We start from the raw sequence: 20,283 nt of genomic DNA on the forward strand, positions 1-20,283 counted from the left end.
GGAGGGGGTACAGAGACGATTCACGAGGCTGATTCCGGAGATGAGGGGGTTACCTTATGATGATAGATTGAGTAGACTGGGTCTTTACTCATTGGAGTTCAGAAGGATGAGGGGTGATCTTATAGAAACATTTAAAATAATGAAAGGGATAGACAAGATAGAGCAGAGAGGTTGTTTCCACTGGTCGGGGAGACTAGAACTAGGGGGCACAGCCTCAAAATACGGGGGAGCCAATTTAAAACCAAGTTGAGAAGGAATTTCTTCTCCCAGAGGGTTGTGAATCTGTGGAATTCTCTGCCCAAGGAAGCAGTTGAGGCGAGCTCATTGAATGTATTCAAATCACAGATAGATAGATTTTTAACCAACAAGGGAATTAAGGGTTATGGGGAGCGGGCGGGTAAGTGGAGCTGAGTCCACAGCCAGATCAGCCATGATCTTATTGAATGGTGGAGCAGGCTCGAGGGGCTAGATGGCCTACTCCTGTTCCTAATTCTTATGTTCTTATGTTCTTATGACCAAGCTTTTGGTCATCGGCCCTAATATCTCCCTATCTGGCTCAATGTCAAATTTTGTCTTATAACGCTCCTGTGAAGCGCCTTGGGATGTTTTACTACATTAAAAGCGTTGTTGGTGTTTTTGACATTTTTGTTGCGTACCCAACAGTAACCTTAAGTTGTGATTTTGTAACCAATAAACAGTCTTATAGTGCATGACTGGTGTCTGGGGGCTTCCTTGATGATTCAGCATTCACTCAGTGGCTTGTAGGTGTCTTAATCAAGGGTTGAACTAAACCTGAATTTAATCTGAACTGGTGAGTATACATACAATCCGATAGGCCGAGGAGTGAGCACGGCCTGAGATGGCCCATAGCGAGGGTGTTAAGGATTCATGATCCTCGGCATACCAAACACCGAAACCCAGTGCTTTTCTTCTGACAAGGGTCGCTTTAAACAACTGCATCTCCAGAAGGTACTGATTTGTGACATTTCCCCCGGTTGAAAATGTTGCAATTTAAAAAAAAAATCCATGCTGCATTTAACATAACATGAGAAAAATGATTCCTCTCTTTCCATTTCTGAAACCTCCTGACCTTTCCCATGTCACTGTCCCAAATGTTTTAAAACATTTACATTTTCAAGGTGACAACTTTGCCCCAGGAAGGAACCTCAATTTATCACGAGAGGCAAGACTTCTGCACCTGGCGCAAAGTCTTGCGCCTTGCGAATGTTACCAACCCCCATACGGGGCGAAACCCAATTTCTGGGTCCTAGCATCCAATGGCTTAGCAACACACCCATTCAAAATGCCTGCAAGTGCTTTGAAAATAGCTGCTCTGGGAATTTTCACAAAGTTATCAATGGAAGTAGGAGTGATGCTTATTCTAAATATTATCCTATCAACAATCTGGCTCAAAGTGAATTGTAGTGGCAGCAAATGTGTGGAAAAAATAAAATAGTGCTGCAAATATTCCTTTTCAAACAGTTTTGTGGCAATTGGGTGTACAGCATCTTCTATAAATGTTTATTAATAATTTTAACCAAAGACAGTTGTGAAAAGAATTTGGCGTCAACTTAATTAGGAATGAGGTTACTAGGATAACATCATCATCATAGGCAGTCCCTTGAAACGAGAATGATTTGATTCCACGCCAAAAAAGAATGAGTTCACAGGTGTTTCAATGAAGGAGCTAATATTCCAGGTCCTGAACTACATCTTGAGGGGTGGAAGATGCCTGTGCGTGGATTTTTTTCAACATGTGGTGGCCATTGCACAGCAGCCACCACACGGGCTTGACAGAGGTAGGTCTTGGTCCAGTGGCAAGGATTACCCAAGACTACATCGGATATACGGCACAGAAACAGGCCCTTCGGTCCAACCAATTCATTTATGCTCCACTCGAGCCTTCTCCCGTCTTTCCTCGTCTAAATCTATCAGCATTACCCTCTAGTCCCTTCTCCCTCATATGCTCGTCTAGCCTCCCTTTAAATGCATCTATACTCTTCGCTTCAACCACTGCCTGTGGTAGTGAGTTCCACATTCTCACTCTTTGGGTAAAGAAGTTTCTTCTGAATTTCCTATTGGATTTCTTGGTGACTATGTTATATTGATGGCCTCTAGTTATGCTCTTCCCCACAAGTGGACATATTCTCTCTGTATCCACTCTATCAAAACCTTTCATAATTTTAAAGACCTCTATTAGGTCACCTCTCGGAGACCCAGCCTGTTCATCCTTTCCTAATATGTATACCCTCGCATTTCTGGTATCATCCTTGTACATCTTCTCTGCACCCTCTCCAGTGCCTCTATATCCTTTTTATAATATTGCTGCCAGAACAGCACACAGTATTCTAAGTGTGGTCTGATCAAAGTTCGATACAGGTTCAGCATAAATTCCCTACTTTTCAATTCTATGGGCTTAATTTTCCCCAAAGCTTTTTTTTGGCGTACTTGAAGAGTTCCGCCCGTTTTTTTGGGACCCAAGTACACCAAAAGAAATGTTCTAAGTTTCCCCGTTGGATTTCTTCATTTTGGCGTGGTCTAAACTGTCCTTTAGTTTTGGGGGGGATGGAGCCTTGATCTGCGCCAAAAAGATCAAGTTGCCATGGTAACCAGGCACACAGTGCAAGCTGAGGCTGCAAAGTGAAACATACAGCCCGCTTGCAACACAATAAAACACATTGCATCAAATTAAAAACACATTAAAACATATTGCATCAACTTAAAAACACATTAAAATATATTGCAGCAACTTACCTCCAATTATTAAAGCCGGTCCCGCTCTCTGCCCCTAGCCCTGGCCGAAGGGCTTGCCGGTCTACTTGCCTAGCCCATCCCGAGCCCCTTGCCGGTGCCGGTCCAGCTCCAGCTCCCCCACGCTCCTCCCCCAGCCCCGAGTGCCTTGCCGGTCCCGCTCTCCGCCCCTAGCCCTGACCGAATGGCTTGCCAGTCTGATTCCCCGCCCGACCCTGGCCTCGAGTGCCTTGCCAGTCTGCACTCCCGCCCCTATCCCAAGCTGAATGGCCTCCTCCCTCCTGGTCCCAGCACCTAATTACACCCAATAGACTTCCCCTCACCCCCTCTCTCCCCCCATCCCCTCTCTCCCCCCCCACACCCCCACACCTCTTCTCTCTTCCCCCCCCTCCCACCACCTCTCTCTCCCCCCACCCCACCAACTCTCTCTCCCCTTTCCTGCTGCTGTCGTCAGGGCATCTGCTGCACTTACCTGTGCCGATTTCTTTAACTCTCCAGAAGGTTTTTCTGCAGAGGCCACATACGTTGGCCTCAGCAGAACTGGAGTAACTCTCAGCTGGCCAAACTTACCTAAATGGCCAGAATTGGCGCGGGTGGCAGGTTACGTCCCTTTGGCTGAAAAAAAAAACTTACCTAAAAAAATCCTAACTAACTGAGTTACACTGGTGCAAATTGATTGGGGAAACTGTGGTTTTTAAACATCGGCCAAAAAAAGCAGCCTGCTCCAAAAAAACGGTGCAAATCACTGCGGAAAATTGAGCCCTATACCTCTAGAAATAAACCCTAGTGCTTGATTTGCTTTTTTTAACGGCCTTGCTAAGCTGTGCCGCAACCTTTAGTGATTTGTGTATTTGTACTCCGAGATCCCTCTGTTCCTCTACCCGAATTGCACCCCCCAAGTAAGAAGTGACCTCCCTATTCTTCCTACCTAATTGGAGTTAGACGTCACGAGCTATTTGCATGTACGTGTTTTCCTGTTCGTGCTCTTGAATGAACACACTGAAGCACATTTAAATGCATATTTAAATGACTGTTCCTCTTAACACTGTTTTCTGTGCACAGAGATTACGAGTCAATCAGATTTCCACTTGAACTGCATAAATCTACAATAATGATAGAGCAGAACCGAAAAATGATGTTGCAATGTCATGATACTGCAAGCTGCAAAGGAAAGCGTGAGCTTAATAGAAAAATTGATTAATGTTACTACCAATGGTAGGGCAGCTGAAACTGGATCCTTTCTCCCTCAAAGTAGAGAATTGAAAAATGTATATCATGACCTAATTTGCTGAAAAAATATCTCTTTAGAATTCCATATGTTAAGCAATTCCCTTACTTCACAGAAGAAGATTCTCTCGTGCTGGATTAAAATGGTTACCAGGGAAACTGGCTCCAGGGTACACAATTTTTATAATGAAATCCTATCTGAATCATCTAGCAAATGAGAGGAAGGACTGCAAAATCAATAAACAGAAAATCCAGTGAAACAGTTCAAACATGCACTCGTACCTCCGTGCTAAAAACACAAAGCTCCCTTTGATTAGGAACATGGATTTGCATTTAAATCATGGACAGTAACTACAGACTGACACCTTTCCAATCTAACTATTGATGTGGCAGTCACCCACAAGTGTAGAAAGAGGTACGATGCAACTTAGGGCTGATCAACCGCCAAAGGAGCCATCATAGAGGGGGCTTAAGATACTTAACAGAATCGAGAAAGTGATGCAATGTAGAAAAGTTCCAAAGTTCCCCCTTTTCTTAATTAAAGAATGTCGTCTTTCATTGTTCTGAATCCAGAACAGCAGAACAGTGACTGCTGGTGCGAGACCACGCTGTTATTTTTGAATAAGTATTTTCTTTCAAGGTGAATCACTCCCACGTATATTGGGCCTAAATTTCCCCAACCCTTTTTTCCGAGATGCGCCAACTTTGTGTGCTCAAAATGCCCCATAAAACGTACTCACGCTTCTGGTCGCTCTGCTGTGTGTCCTGGGTCCTGGCGCGGCGTATATAGTGCAGTGGGGAGGCGGAGCTACAACCCTGCGCCGAAAACAGTGCCAGCAGCTGTCCGCATGCGTGGTGGAGTCTGCGCACATGCGCAGTAGCTCCTCGCCCTCCCAGTGCGTCCTGCAGGCTGTGAGCTGGACCCGATGCTCACTGCCCCTATCCCTGGCCAAAGGGATGCCCCGATGTTTGCCGTCCCTATCCCTGGCTGAGTGGCCTGCCGCACAGGCCGGCCACTGCCTTCCCTCGGCGAAAAGTCCAGTCCCTCAGAGAGAAGTGAAGTCCCTCAGAGAGAAGTCCAGTCCCTCGGAGAGAAGTCCAGTCCCTCGGAGAGATGTCAAGTCCCTCGGAGAGAAGTCCAGTCCCTTGGAGAGAAGGGCAGTCCCTCAGAGGGAAGTCCAGTCCCTCAGAGAGAAGTCCAGTCCCTCGGAGAGAGGTCCAGTCCCTCGGAGGGAAGTCCAGTCCCTCGGAGAGAAGTCCAGTTCCTCGGAGAAGTCAAGTCCCTCGGAGAGAAGTCAAGTCCCTCGGGGGGAGGGGGGGCCGAGTTAGGAAGGTAGGACTTAAGTTTTATTTTTTATTTATTATTGATGGTTTTTATGCTTCTTAAATGTTGTTGTGAAGGTGTTTGGTGCTTTGCAAGGTCCTCTCCCCTACCCTCCCCCCCCCCCCCCCTGGCCCCCATCTCAGGCTACCTGCACTGATTTCTTAACTCTCCGCAAGGGTTTTCTGTGCGGCCACAATTGGCCACATACACTGCTCTAAGTTAATTTGGAGCAACTATTAGCCAACCAAACTGGCTTAAATGGCCAAAACAGCTGGTAACGCCCCCTTTTGAAAAAAAAAACGAAACTAAAAAAAATCCTAACTAACTCACTTACACTGGCGCAAATTGAATTTTGCAGAATGTGGATTTTTAAGATACTCCAGCAAAATCAAGTTGCTCCAAAAAAAAACGGAGCAACTCCTGGGCAAATTTGGGCCCATAATGAGGAGAAAAATGCTCCCTCTACTCTGCCTCAGCAATAGACCTTAACCCCAGCTTTCGAAGAGCACCGCTAACTATACCAGAATTAATTATCCATTTCCCACACCAGCCGCCTTTGTTGTAACTCTGACTGAAATGAATAATTATGGGTTGTGTGCAGCTTTATGCTGTGGATTCACACCATCTAGAAACCTGGGTTGCAATAACAACAGAAGATCCTGGCAATGCACAGCATGTGATCAGTTAGCATGTTTCAGAGAAAAAGATTGGTTTTATTTTTCAGGAGTCTGAAGGGTTTTCACCTGAAAAATAGCCCACATGCTGATTGATGGGCTGTGCATTTATTTTTGTTTCAGATTTTCAGCAATCTTTCTTTTTCTTTTGTTTAAACACAGGGACTGAGCTGAGACAGTCCCAAACTCCTTCCTACTGGAAAGCTTACAGTCGTTAGTCTGGCTTGGATTCAGGTCCCAGACGTAAACAGGTAGTCTTCTAACGCACCAACTCCATTGCAATCGCCATTGGAATGCTATACGAGTCACATATAGTTTCTATATACTGTAAAATAGTCCCACTGTGCTCAGTGTGCTCTGATGAAATAGGAATCAATCCTCCTTCAGCTAATGCACGGCACTGATTTCACTATCGAAACAAAAAGCAAATTACTACAGATGCGGGAAATCTCAAAAACAGAGAATGCTGGAAACAGTCAATAGGTTAGGCTGCAGCTGTGGACAGAAGAGGCAAGTTGATGTTTGGGGTTCAGACAAGAGCCCAAAATGCCAATGTGTCTGTTCCCTCCATAAATGTTGTTTGATCTACTGAGTGTTTTCAGCATTCTAATAACATAAGAAATAGGAACAGGTGTCGGCCACACGGCCCCTCGAGCCTGCTCCGCCATTCAATAAGATCATGGCGGATCTGATCATGGACTCAGCTCCACTTCCCTGCCCGCTCCCCATAATCCCTTACCCCCTTATCATTTAAGAAACTATTTCTGACTTAAATTTATTCAATGTCCCAGCTTCCACAGCTCTCTGAGGCAGCGATTTACAACCCTCTGAGAGAAGAAATTTCACCTCAGCTGTGTTTTAAATGGGCAGCCCCTTATTCTAAGATCATGCCTTCTTGTCCTAGTCTCCCGCATCAGTGGAAACATCCTCTCTGCATCCACCTTGTCAAGCCCCCTTCTCTAGATTCTCTATCTACTGATTTCACTGCTGAGTAACGTCTTGTGGAAGTGCACTTGTATAGTGCACGCCATACAAAATCGGACACTGTTGTATCTATCATATCATATACAGAATCTATATACTACTCGTATAGTATTTCAATGAAGCAGTACACCATTTAATGCCTATAATGGGAAGCTGGCACTAATCTGTCTTTCACAAACACACCTTCCTGTGTTCAGGTTTCCCCCCCCCCCCACCACCCCCCTTATTAGGATTGGTACAAAATTTTACACCATTCATATACAAAATTTAATGCTGACTCAAACGCGGCCAAAGCAGTAGGAGGGGCAAGAATAATGTTAGCTTTTATCTGGTGCATACGATAAAATCACAATTTGTCACTCCTACCAGTTTTAACGTGATTTACTTGGATTTTACAATGATGTGTTTTGCTAACAATAATTTCAGTCTTTCTGACAACTATGATAGCTTTGCGATCAATTGCACAAATTAATTTTGTGCAACATCTTACCCTCCAGACATGAAGGCCTGGAAAGTTTCAGCATAACTACAGTGTACAAGGGAGGTGTTTGTGCCATTTTGTTTGAGGAAATTTGTGCGTAACTTATTTACTCCAAAACATCGCCACGTGCGACTTTCCTCGATCATTTGCACCACTCCCAAGTTATGCCTGCTGAAACGCCACTCAGCTCATTAATATTGCCCCGCCCCCATGCAAAAGACCCGAGAGCAGTAGTTCTGAATGGGCGTTAATTGACATCCACAATTTTAGTTACAGTAGGCCCCAAAGTCACTATTTCTGGTGTTTTATTGCAATTATTTGTAAGTGATTTAAAAAGCAAATCTGCTCTCTGTATCTTTCAATGCTTTTTTATGGCATCAGAATCCGTAACATTAAAAAGAACAAAGCTGTCACAATTAAATTTCTTATACATGCTGTGCTTAATGTACATAAATGATCAATAAGACAGAGAAGCGCTTCAAGAAGGTGGATGACCCATGTTCGGGAATATGCTGATGAGATTCTCAGCAACACTACGTTGCCATTGTCAATTTCAACATAGAAGCCAGCGTAAATTTGAGTAAAAGTCGGTTTGAGGAAGTTCCGGCCAAAAGTATCACCTGTAGCAAAATCAAAATCAAACTAATGCTGCTTGACACTCGAGCAGCCTCGGATACAATAACCTACAATGCATATCAGATACAACAACTCCATTCAATTATAATACCCGAGTGTAATGGAATTGAATATCAGGCGCTGTGTATAATGGGCAGACGATCCAATTACGCCTGTTGTGTGCCACCACCCGAAACCAATTTCTCACCCAGTCTTAATGTGAAAATGAGGCACGTTTATGGATTTTATCCTGTTGGGAGGCCACGGACAATAGTTAAATGACCTTGTCTCTGGGGAGTTGGACCAATTGAATAGTTCTTCCAAAGTGTCATGTATGTACATGCTGTTTGTAGCCACCAGATGGTGTCATTGTTGAAGGCCACTGAGCAGCACGCACATGGTGCTGCTCGGGTATAAAAGGCCAGCCATTTTGTGAGTCAGGCACTTTGGGACTAAATAAAGCACAGGCAAGGTCGTACCTTGCTTAGTTAAGCAGTACTCAGTTTAAACCTTTATTGCATACATAACACAAAGGGCCGTTACACACACGGTGGGTCCAATGGCCTCCTTCTGTGCTGTAAGATTCTACAATATAAAATAACTGCTGTCTTGGAATATATTAGCAAGCTGTGACACAAGCCTGGATGGCTATTCAAAATTATCTGTATTTTTCTCTTGAAGACTGTGACCTTATTTTAACCTTGAGCCCACGGGCTGCTCCCGCCAGTGATGTGTTCCACAGTCCAGTCATTTTGTTTTGGCGATTTCAACTAATATATTGTGGCACTGAAGCAGAAAGCAATATTACGGTTGAGCACTGTCAAAACAAGTTACTCACGGCAGCGGGAAAAGAATGAACCCCTCATTTGGGTTACAACCTTATAACAAATTTCCAGCCACCAGTATATATCATTAAAGTAATGGAATGTAACATTTGAAAAGACAACTAGAAATTGTCAGAAAGGCATGAAGACTTATATCTAACATTCTAATGAGACCGCAGCACTAAGTTAGCCGCTAAAGAAATTTGGGTCTTTAGTCACGTACCGAGAAATGTCTTTTCCATACAAAGTAGTCCTGGTAGCAATACTGTATCTTTAAATGAACCGCATTTTCCTTCCAGGGCAGCATCGTGGTTCAAATCTAGCCAGTTACCAGGAATGAGGGCCTCATGGTTGCTAAGTATCCTAGATCAGGGGTGTCCAAGCTTTTATGTTTGTGGGCCACATAAGTGTGCAAAGTGGAGCATCGGGAAGGCACATATAAAGGTTACATTAGGTTACAATAGATTTGAAAAGTTGGGAAATTATGCTAAACCTGTATCGAACCTTGGTTCGACCACACTTGGAGTACTGCATACAGTTCTGGTCGTCATATTATAAAAAGGATACAGTGGCACTGGAGAGACTGCAAAGAAGATTTACAAGGATGATACCAGAAATGCGAGGGTATACTTATTAGGAAAGGATGAACAATCTGGGTCTCTTTTCTCTTGAAAAAAGAAGGCTGAGGGATGACCTAATAGAGGTCTTTAAAATTATGAAAGATTTTCACTGACTGGGTACAGAGAGAATGTTTCCATTTGTGGGGAAGAGCATAACTAGAGGCCATCAATATAAGATAATCACTAAGAAATCAGTTGAAACTGATTCACCCAGAGAGTGGTGAGAATGTGGAACTCGCTACCACAGGGAGTGGCTGAAACGAATAGTATAGATGCATTTAAGAGAAGGCTTGACAAGCATATGAGGGACAAGGGAGAAGGAAATAGAGGGATATGCTGATAGATTTAATGAGGAAAGACGGGAGGAGACTCGAGTGGAGCATAAACACTTGCATGGACTGGTTGGACTAAATGGCCTGTTTCTGTGTCGTATATCATAAGAACGTAAGAACATAAGAAATAGGAGCAGAATTAGGCCATATGGCCCCTCAAGTCTGCTCCACCATTTAATAAGATCATGGCTGATCTGATCATGGACTCAGCTCCACTTCCCTGTCCACTCCCCATAACCCTTTATTCCCTTATCGCTCAAAAATCTGTCTATCTCATTAAATATATTCAATGTCCCAGCCTTCACAGCTCTCTGGGGCAGAGAATTAAATAGATTTACAACCCTCAGAGAAGAAATTCCTCCTCATCTCAGCTTTAAATGGGCGGCCCCTTCTGAGACTGTAGGCTAGAATTTCCATTGCTTCACTGCCCGGTTTCTGGGCGGTTGGTATTGGCTGTTTTGGGCAAGAACCGGGCTGGCGAAAAATTTCACAGCTGAGTTCCGCCGATGGTTTCGAAGTACCGTTGGGGAGCGGACCGCTGGCATGCAACGTCCAGAGACTGCCATCGCCTGATTTTTGGCTCAGCGGTGACCCGTAGGTAATTTGAAAAAAAAAACCTACGAGAATCAGCTGAGCTGGGCGGTAGGTAAGTAGCCCAGCAAAAAAAGGTAAGTAACTGGGTTTTTACTAATTATTTTGAAATTCTCTTGCGGTGATTTAAGTGAAAAGGGCACTGAGAATTTTTCTCTGATTTTTTATTTTATGTTTTTTGAAAAAATATTTTTTGCGTTTTTTTCTCCTCCTAGGCCCAACCCATAGCCTCAGTGTAAATTTTTAATAATTTTAGTAATTATCGCCCTTTTTTTTAAGAACTGCCCAATTAGCCCAAGATTCCACTTTTTTCACCGGGCGGATTTTTTTCTTTTTTGGGGGGAAGTTTTCGCCGGCGATAATTTTGGAAATCTTAGCAGTATTTTGGGCGGCAATTGGGCACTGGTGGATTGTTTGGAAATTCTAGCCCACAGTCCCCTGGTTTTAGTTTCCCCTATGAGTGGAAATATCCTCTCTGCATCCACCTTCTCATCATCTTATATGTTTCGATAAGATCATCTCTCATTCTTCGGAACTCCGATGAGTATAGACCCAACCTACTCAAGCTATCCTCATAAGTCAACCCCCTCATCTCCGGAATCAACTTAGTGAACCTTCCCTGAACAGCCTCCAATGCAAGTATATCCTTCCTCAAATACGGAGACCAAAATTGTACGCAGTACTCCAGGTGTGGCCTCACCAATACCCTGTACAGTTGTAGCAGGACTTCTCTGCTTTTATACTCTATCCCCCAGCAATAAAGGCCAACATTCCATTTGCCTTCCTGATTACTTGCTGTACCTGCATACTAACTTGTTGTGTTTCATGCACAAGGGCCCCCAGGTCCCTCTATACTGCAGTACTTTGCAATTTTTCTCCATTTAAATTATAACTTGATTTTCTATTTTTTCCGCCAAAGTGGATAATCTCACATTTTCCCACATTATATTCCATCTGCCAAATTTTTGCCCACTCACTTAGCCTGTCTATAACCCTTTGCAGATTTTTGTCCTCCTCACAATTTGCTTTGCCACCCATCTTTGTATCATCAGCAAACGTGGCTTCATTACACTCGGTCCCTTCATCCAGGTCATTAATATAGATTGTAAATAGTTGAGGCCCTAGCACCGATCCCTACAGCACCCCACTAGTTACTGTTAGCCAACCAGAGAATGACCCATTTATCCTTACTCTCTATTTTCTGTTAGTTAGCCAATCCTCTATCCATGTCAATACATTATCCCCTACATTGTAATCTTTTATCTTGTGCAGTAAACCTTTTATGTGGCACCTTATCGAATGCCTTCTGGAAATCCAAATATACCACATTCACTGGGTCCCCCTTATCCACCCTGCTCGTTACTTCCTCAAAGAACTTCAGCAAATTTGTCAAACATGATTTCCCTTTCATAAAACCATGCTGACACTGTTTGATTGAATTATGCTTTTCCAAATGTCCTGCTACTGCTTCCTTAATAATGGACTCCAACATTTTCCCAACGACCGATGTTAGGCTAACTAGTCTATAATTTCCTGCTTTCTGTCTGCCTCCTTTTTTAAATAGGGGCGGTACATTTGTGGTTTTCCAATCTGCTGAGACCTCCCCAGAATCTAGGGAATTTTGGTAGATTACAACCAATGCATCCACTATCACTGCAGCCATTTCTTTCAAGACCCTAGGATGCAAGCCAGCAGGACCAGGGGACTTATCTGCCTTTAGTCCCATTATTTTACCTAGTACTCCTTCTTTAGTGATAGTGATAGGTTCCTCCCTTCTTATAGCCCCTTGATTATCCACTATTGGGATGTTTTTAGTGACTTCTACCCTGAAGACCAATACAAAATATTTGTTCAATGTCTCTGCTATTTCCCTGTCCCCATTATTAATACCCCAGTCTCATCCTATAGGGGACCAACATTTACTTTAGCCACTCTTTTCCTTTTTATATATCTGTAGAAACTCTTGCTATCTGTTTTTATATTTTGTGCTAGTTTACTTTCATAATCTATCTTCCCTCCCTTTATTTTTTTTTAGTTGTTCTTTGCTGGCTTTTAAAAGTTTCCCAATCCTCTGGCCTCCCACTAGTCTTGGCCACTTTGTATGCCCTTGTTTTCAATGTAATACCATCCCTTATTTCCTTAGTTAGCCATGGATGGTTATCCCTTCTCTTTCAGTCTTTCCTTCTCATTGGGATATATTTTTGTTGCAAATTATGAAATATCTCCTTAAATGTCTGACACTGCTCATCAACCGTCCCATACTTTAATCTATTTTCTCAGTCCACTTTAGCCAACTCTGCCTTCATACTTTTGTCGTCTCCTTTACTTAAGCTTAGGACATTGGTTTGAGATCCAACTTTCTCACCCTCCAACTGAATTTGAAATTCAACAATGTTATGGTCACTCATTCCTAGAGAATCCTTCGCTTGGAGATCATTTATTAATCCTGTCTCATTACACAGGACCAGATCTAAGATAGCCTGCTCCCTGGTTGATTTCACAACGTACTGTTCAAGGAAACAGATACACTCTATGAACTCTTTCTCAAGGCTACCCTGGCCAATTTGCTATGTCCAATCAATATGACGGTTAAAACCACCCATGATTATTGCCGTTCCTTTTTTACAAGCCTCCATTACTTCTTGATTTATACTCCATCCAACAGTGTAGCTACTGTTAGGGGACCTATAGACTACACCCACCAGCGACTTTCTCCCCTATGTAATCCTATGTACATTCATGTTACCATCGATTTGCATATCTGTCATGCTGCTGACACGAACAGATGTTAATCTTCTGATTTAGAAGTTAACTGCCAACAATGCTAACAGCACCCCTTTCCAATCCTCCAGGTACATAAAATTCAAACCGAATAAGACTGTTAATAAGAAATATATGAGGAAGCCATTTTCTTCGATCACCATAAACGAATGTGCGGACGACTATCAACTGTCAGCGGCCATTGCCTGATAAATGGACGGCTCACAATTGGAAATTGGGGGAGGTGGCTGAAGCCTGCCTGATGCAGCTTTCATTCTACACATGCTTCATCCATTTGTACCAGGGTTCGAGCATTCTAACCAGTGGTTCTTAAAGGGACACTGGAGGCCACTGAAAAGAAAAAGCCCATGGAATATTAGTATTTTTACTTTTGTGAGGCTAGGAGGAGCAGGAGTACTGGCAGCTCACAGAAGATTCCCCCGTGATTGATCTCCCTTTCTGCCCCCGCGCCCCCCTCCACTCCCACCACTAGTCATGTGACCTGCCAGTTGGTCCAGCATGAGACCCCAGCCACTTTCCCCCATCCTACAACTGGTGAATTCCAGTGGGGTGCCCGTTTGATGCTGCAGCATTCAAATGAGGCCCAAACCTGAAAATGGTTGAAGCCTTCCCATGAGGGCCTTGGGCAGGGGCACGTCTGCCGATTTCACGCCCGTTTCAGGTGGATCGTCCCTTTGCTGTGAAAATTGACTATCAAGTTTGCTTATGTCACAACATTGACTGCACTTCAAAAAGTAATGCATTGGTTAGAGAGCACTTGGGGGCATGATAAGAAACTACTCTCTATTATATATTATCCCATTGTAATTTGAAAGTGATGGCTATTCTACTAGAAAGAAAGAATTTGTGGGGGTAAGGGTGGGTTTGGGTCAGTGGGAAGTACAAATGTCAGAAATTTCAAACACGACCCCAACCCACCTCAAACCCGCCCGCTTCTGGTGTTACCGGAGGCAAGACGAGGGGCCAGTGACCAATCCGCTCTCAGGAGGTGGGTCGGTGGGTAAAGAGGCGGTCTGCCTCCATTTTAATAAAGTTTCAATTTTTAACTATTATGGGCTGGGTTTCCCTGGCCTTGAGAATCCCATCAGGTAAAAGGAGGCAAGAGGGGCTAGATCCATAAGGTATGTGCCTTTATAGCACTGCTTGTGGGCCAGGAGGAGCAGCAGTATCTCCTCCCTGTAAACAAGTTACCTTGTAAACTGCCCCACCAACCCCCGCGCGACTTGTCCCAGCAACCCCCCCATCCCCGCCGCCACGATCTACCCTCAAACCCCCCTCTCTCCTCGCGATCAGCGACTCCCCAAGCACACCCACCACCTCTTCCCTCGCAATCTGTCAGCTTCTCCCCCCGCGATCACCGCTTTGCCAACCCTTGCATCGCTCCACCTGCACCACGATCTAGCCCGCCCTCCCCCCCCCCCCCCCCCGCCAAGCACACTTTATTCACCCCCTCCCCGTGTCAATCAAGCTGGCTTTCAGGTGGAGAACATTGGCGAGGACAAAAGCACACACACCCTGAAGTTAAAACTCCACGGTGTTCGGGGAAATTCGTACTCTAGTTTTCCAAGCCATAACTCCTTCCCTGCCAAATGCGAAACCCCACCCCGGAAAATATCAGGGCCTGTATCTCTCATAAGCATCCTGCTTTGAAATGCAGACGCTGTTGTCAAACATTACAGCCATATTGCGCAAACATCAATTAGAAGTTGTTGGTTGAGGGAAGAATATTGCCAAGACACCAGTCTTGCTCCTTTTCAGAGCAATGGGAATTTTCATGTCCATCTCAACTTAGATGGGACCTCGGTTTAGCACCTCATCTGAAAGATGACACCTCTGACAGTGCAGCACTCCCTCAGTGCTGCACTCAAGTCCTGGAGAGGAGCTTAAATGCAAAACTTGCTGACTCAGAAATGACAATGCTTGAAACTGAGCCTTAGTGCAGTGGTTTTTAGATCCTGGTTAAAGCTGAAAGGTGTTTCTCGAACTTTCACACATTCAAAATATTTAGATCCGAGAGATTCAGATCAACAAAAGGCTATGGAATATATTTCATCTTGTATTAAATCTGCGACAATATTTTTAAAAATAATTTTCTCTTATTGAGTATTGTAAGTTGAAACACATTCTAAGCAACTTAGGTACCTAACACTTGGTTTCATTGTAAATTAAGAAAGCTCATTCAACTATTTAAAAACCCTCCAACCGCTACAGGTACGACATCTCAAATCCGGCAACCTCGGGACCGAGACCGTGTCAATTTTCGGACTTTTCCATATTTTGGACAAGGCCAGTTTTCGGGCCGTGATGCGCATGTGCCGAAAACCAGCTTTTCCGATCTGTCAAGATTTCGCAGAAGAGGATCCTCTGCATCCCCGAAGCCGATAACTCGTCCGGCCTGCCAGTTTTTGGACAATAATTCCGGATTCCGGACTACTGAATATCAAATGGCAGTTTCTCAAAAATGTCTGGTTTTTGGACAATTCCGATTTTCGGACAGCCGGACTTGAAACGCTGTATCTATAGTGGGACTACAAGAATCAGATTCCAAATGATTTCCCGCCGCCCCCATGATATACTGAGAACAACATACCTAGCAGGGCAGAATTCCCATCTCCCAAAGGGTATCGCTGGTACCTTGGAACACAGAATGGAGCCAAGAGGTGGAACTTTTTCTCCAGCAGTGGTTCCAGCCGGGTGGCAGAGGGGTCGGCCGAGTGGAAGAGGCTGTACACTTGGGTGCACGCAGGCCGCAGCTGAGTCACTGGTAGAGAAACAAGAGAGGTGTGAAAGAACAGAAGCGAACAAAACTGATCATTCTCTTCAGTGTCACTGAATCGTTGAAACGCTGCCTGGGAACATGTATGAGGATGGCAATCTTTCGTTCAGGCATAAAAAAAAATAGAAATCATTTTAATGTAAATCGCACGGTCAAGAAATGCAATGTGACAACAGAAAACGGAAAATGCAAATGAATAAAAGCAGTTTAGACAAAGGAGCAGGGAGTCGTGTGCATGGCTGCACATTAATGCAGGGCATCATCATCATCATCATAGGCAGTCCCTCGAAATCGAGGAAGACTTGTTTCCACTCTAAAGGCGAGTTCTCAGGTGGCTGTACAGTCCAATGTGGGAATTACAGTCTCTGTCACAGGTGGGACAGACAGTGGTTGAAGGAAAGGGTGGGTGGGGAGACTGGTTTGCAGCACGCTCCTTCCGCTGTCTGCGCTTGCTTTCTGCATGCTCTTGGTGGCGAGACTCGAGCTGTTCAGCACCCTCCCGGTTGCTCTTCAGGTCAATCTCATTACGTCCCCAGGCACTTTGATCAAAAACAAATACTGTTCTTTATTGGCATGTATCGCCCTTTCAATGCTGACTCGCCGGAGAGTTCATCAAAATACTGAGCAGCTGCTGCTTTGAAATGTAGTGAGAAAAGAGTTCACACTGAGTCCCGCCAGCAATGAGATACTTAGTTCACTATGAGCGCTTATTGGAAAACAATCGCTCGCGATTTTCCGATATGTATTGGTGCCAGTTGGGGTGCCTAGACTTTGGTGGGAACCCAGAAAATGTAGCTTTCCAGAAAATGTAACTGATGCATTCCATCAGTTATTGGACAGTGTGTACTACAGCAGGATTTATACAGTAACAATAGCATTGTTTTTTATTGTGCAGGGAAGGAGAAATATTGAGCTAAATATTTTATCGTCTCTTTCGGACTTGTTTTGTTTCTGCAATCTCCGGCATCTGAAGAAATGAGCAAAATCCCTACAATAAAATGGACTGGGCGTGAGGTGGGTGGGATGTGGAGGGAGGGGGGGGGGGGGTGCTGGTGGGGGGGTGGGTGTGGGGGGAACTGTTCTTATTGGCATTCCCCCATCTTCCCAAGATGAAGTGTTACCATGCCGTGCTGCACTGAAATATTCAGCTCGGAACTTGCAAACCAATCAAATCTGATAGTCAGAACTGGGATTCAAAATCACTGTTTCTGGTCAAGAATTGAATGCCCCTCTACAAAGATTCTGTGATACCCTAAATTAACTGTGCCTGCATCTGCAGGGTAAGATACTGAAGCTTCTAGTCCACAGGCACACGTTTTGGAGTTAATATCTGGTGGCAAACATTTATATGCTCCAATCCCTAAAAGAAAATTAATGCTTATTTGGACATTGTTTCCAGCAGCATGATTTATTTTTACATAATTACCAGATAAATGGATACAATTATGCAAAATTAATCATTATACTGAAAAAAAATACCCACTGTAAACTATCAAGACAAATCAAGTACAACTCCAAATAATTAATGTAGGAATTATTTGAATAAAAACAATGACTGTGCTGCGATCTACACAGCGTGTACACTGAGCAATCACTGATTCCACAGGGCAATTTGCAGTTGGTATATGTTTCTCTCAGTCCTCCTTTGGGCTGTATTTTAATGGCTATCTTGATATAGACTACAGGATCTGTAAGGTCTTACCATCTACGGAGGGAAGTACTGTCCACCTCATGGCCAGAACCAAGGCCAATGGGGAACCAAAGAGGAAAAAGTCAGAGACGTCAAAATCAAATCGGCCTGGGTTCCCATTTAATAAGTTGGTGCTACTTGTCCTCTGTAAATCCGACTCATCGTTTAACGCGCTGGAGTGAATTCTGTTCAAAGAAAAGTATATTTATTAAAATCAATGCCTTCATCTTATTGGAAACATTTCAAATTAAAACTGGTTTATTTTAATTTCCCATCTGTATTTCCTCAGAAATTACACATTTTATTGAAACTTCTTAATTTTGGAATTCAGATTTAATTAACTATATAATGCAATGCACCCAGCAAAAGCACAAATAAAGAAAACGAGGTCAGCATCAGGCTATATATATAGCGGAACTGCAAAATTCATAATAGTCAAACACCGAAGGCAAGATCAAGGCAATCAACAAGTCAAAAGATTATACAAACTAAGACTAGAAGTATTACAACACCAACTTGCATTTAGTGCTTTTAACACAGTAACATTGTTCCACTGCGCTGCAGAGGTGAGAACAGATGTCAACCAGTAGTAAGAGAAGGTTTAGTGGAAATGGCTGAACTTATGGTTTAAGAGGTAGATTTTAGGGAGCTTTTCAAAGGTGAGGCGAGAGCAACAAGGTAGAGATGCTGAGGAAGAGCATATAAAGTGAAGACAGAAGAAAGCTCTACCACTGAGAGTGGAGCGGAAGGGGTACACCAAAGAGGCTGCAGGTGGAAGAGTTGGGGATGCTGGCCAACAAATAGGGCTGGAGAAGCTACAGAGACAGAGGTGGAGTAAGGTCAAGAAACAATTTTAAGGTGAGGACCAGGATCTTCAAGTCGATTCTCTGAAGGCACGGATGGCTAGTGGAATCCAGCAAGGACTGTGTTGATGGGTGCAGAAATCTTCATGAAGGTGAGGCATGTTTTTTTGGAGGGTAGATGTGGGAAGACCAGTAAGAAGACCATTAGAGAAATCCAATGTTGAGGTGAGAAAGACTTATGTGGAGCACAAGTACTGGCATAGACCTGTTGGGCAGAATGGCCTGTTTCTCTGCTGTAAAATTCCATGTAATTCTATGTAAAGTTGTGGATTAGGGTTTCAGCAGCAGAAGGAGGACGTAACGGCTGAAGCAGGTAACGTTTTGTAGTTGAGCAGTACACCAAACTTCCATACTTCTATGCTTAGCTTGCTGGCCTACGAAGATGAAGGAACTGAGGCTAGAGAGGCGCAGGTGTTTGTGGGATGAAAGAAGTTGGCTTTGGTTTTCCAACCTGAAGCTGGAGGAAATGATGGTTCATTCAAATCTTAGTGTTGGACAGGTGGTCAATGAAGGAGGCAGTGGGCTAGAGCTGAGTGTTGTCGACATACATGACCCCATGCGGCCGAGGTGACTTGATAAAGGAGGGGACATAGATGGAGCTCTATGGTGCATCACACATGACTGCAGACATGGTAGGAGAAAGCATTTGAGGTCATGTAATGTCAACAATGCGGGAGCTATGAATGGAACTAGGAGAGAGCAGTGCAAAAAGGTTGACAGTGAAGGAGACATGTTCAAGGAGGATGGACTGGTTGATAATGTTGAAAGCAGCAGCGAGGTCGGAGAGGATAATGATGGATAGATATTTGCGGTTGCAGTCACACAGAACGTCTTTGGTGATTTTGACCAGTCTACTGTGGGCAGGACCGAAGCCTGATTGGGGGGCTTTGAACAGCAATTGGTGGGATGGTTAGACACTAATCGTATTGGGCGAGGGTTGAAAATCTCCCCCAAAGTAATGGCCTTTAACTAGTGGGTGCGTCATTTTTTAAGATTGTCCTCTTTTCCCATAGTCTCAATTAATGTGGGCATGCTTTCATTGCTCAGCATCTTCAATATAGTCACTCCAATAGATGTCCGATAGCTATTGAGAACTAACTATTGTAAGATATTATTTTATATACTATGATGCGTTAAGACTTTCCATGCTAAAATAGTAGGATCTCATAAGGTAAACACAATAAATATCACAGGGTATGGTGGCATAGTGGTTATGTTACTGGACTAGTAATCCAGAGGCCTGGACTAATGATCCAGAGACATGTGTTCAAATAAATCTGGAATTAAACAAAACGCTAGTACCAGTAATGGTGATCATAAAACTACCAGATTGCCATAAAAACCCATCTGGTTTACTAATGTCCTTTAGGGAAGGAAATCTGCCATCCTTACCTGGTCTGGCCTACATGTGACTCCAGACCCACAGCAATGTGGTTGACTCTTAACTGCCCTCTGAAATGGCCTTGTATGTTTCATCACCATCTTCTCAAGGGCAATTTAGGATGCACAATAAATGCTGGCCATGCCAGCGATGCTCACATCCCATCAACAAATCCCAAAAAATTATGCTTAGTTATTCAGGTGCTGAAAATCCGTAGGACTTCCAGTGACCCTCTGTCATAATTCTGGAAGGAGTACACTGGAAAGGACAGAAATTAGGCAGGGACCGAGATATACCGAGGTCCAGCCTAACACCTGGATTTCCATGGGGCCTTGCGAGCGATAGAACCACTGCCCTATCAGTACAAGA

General features: G+C 44.0%; 1 protein-coding gene across 1 annotated transcript in view; it reads right to left on the minus strand.

Moving 5' to 3' along the window:
- LOC139226927 (membrane-associated phosphatidylinositol transfer protein 3-like) overlaps nucleotides 1-20,283 on the minus strand; it is a gene marked incomplete at its 5' end in the record, with an annotated part of 431,271 nt that overhangs the window by 107,493 nt on the left and 303,495 nt on the right. The window contains 2 exons of the mRNA XM_070858017.1: nucleotides 15,795-15,965; nucleotides 17,683-17,855. Coding sequence (XP_070714118.1) covers nucleotides 15,795-15,965; nucleotides 17,683-17,855 — 344 coding nt within the window. The remainder of the gene's footprint in view (nucleotides 1-15,794; nucleotides 15,966-17,682; nucleotides 17,856-20,283) is intronic.

The sequence above is a fragment of the Pristiophorus japonicus genome, chromosome 16 (assembly GCF_044704955.1).
Source record: "Pristiophorus japonicus isolate sPriJap1 chromosome 16, sPriJap1.hap1, whole genome shotgun sequence".
Taxonomy (NCBI): Eukaryota; Metazoa; Chordata; class Chondrichthyes; family Pristiophoridae; genus Pristiophorus; species Pristiophorus japonicus.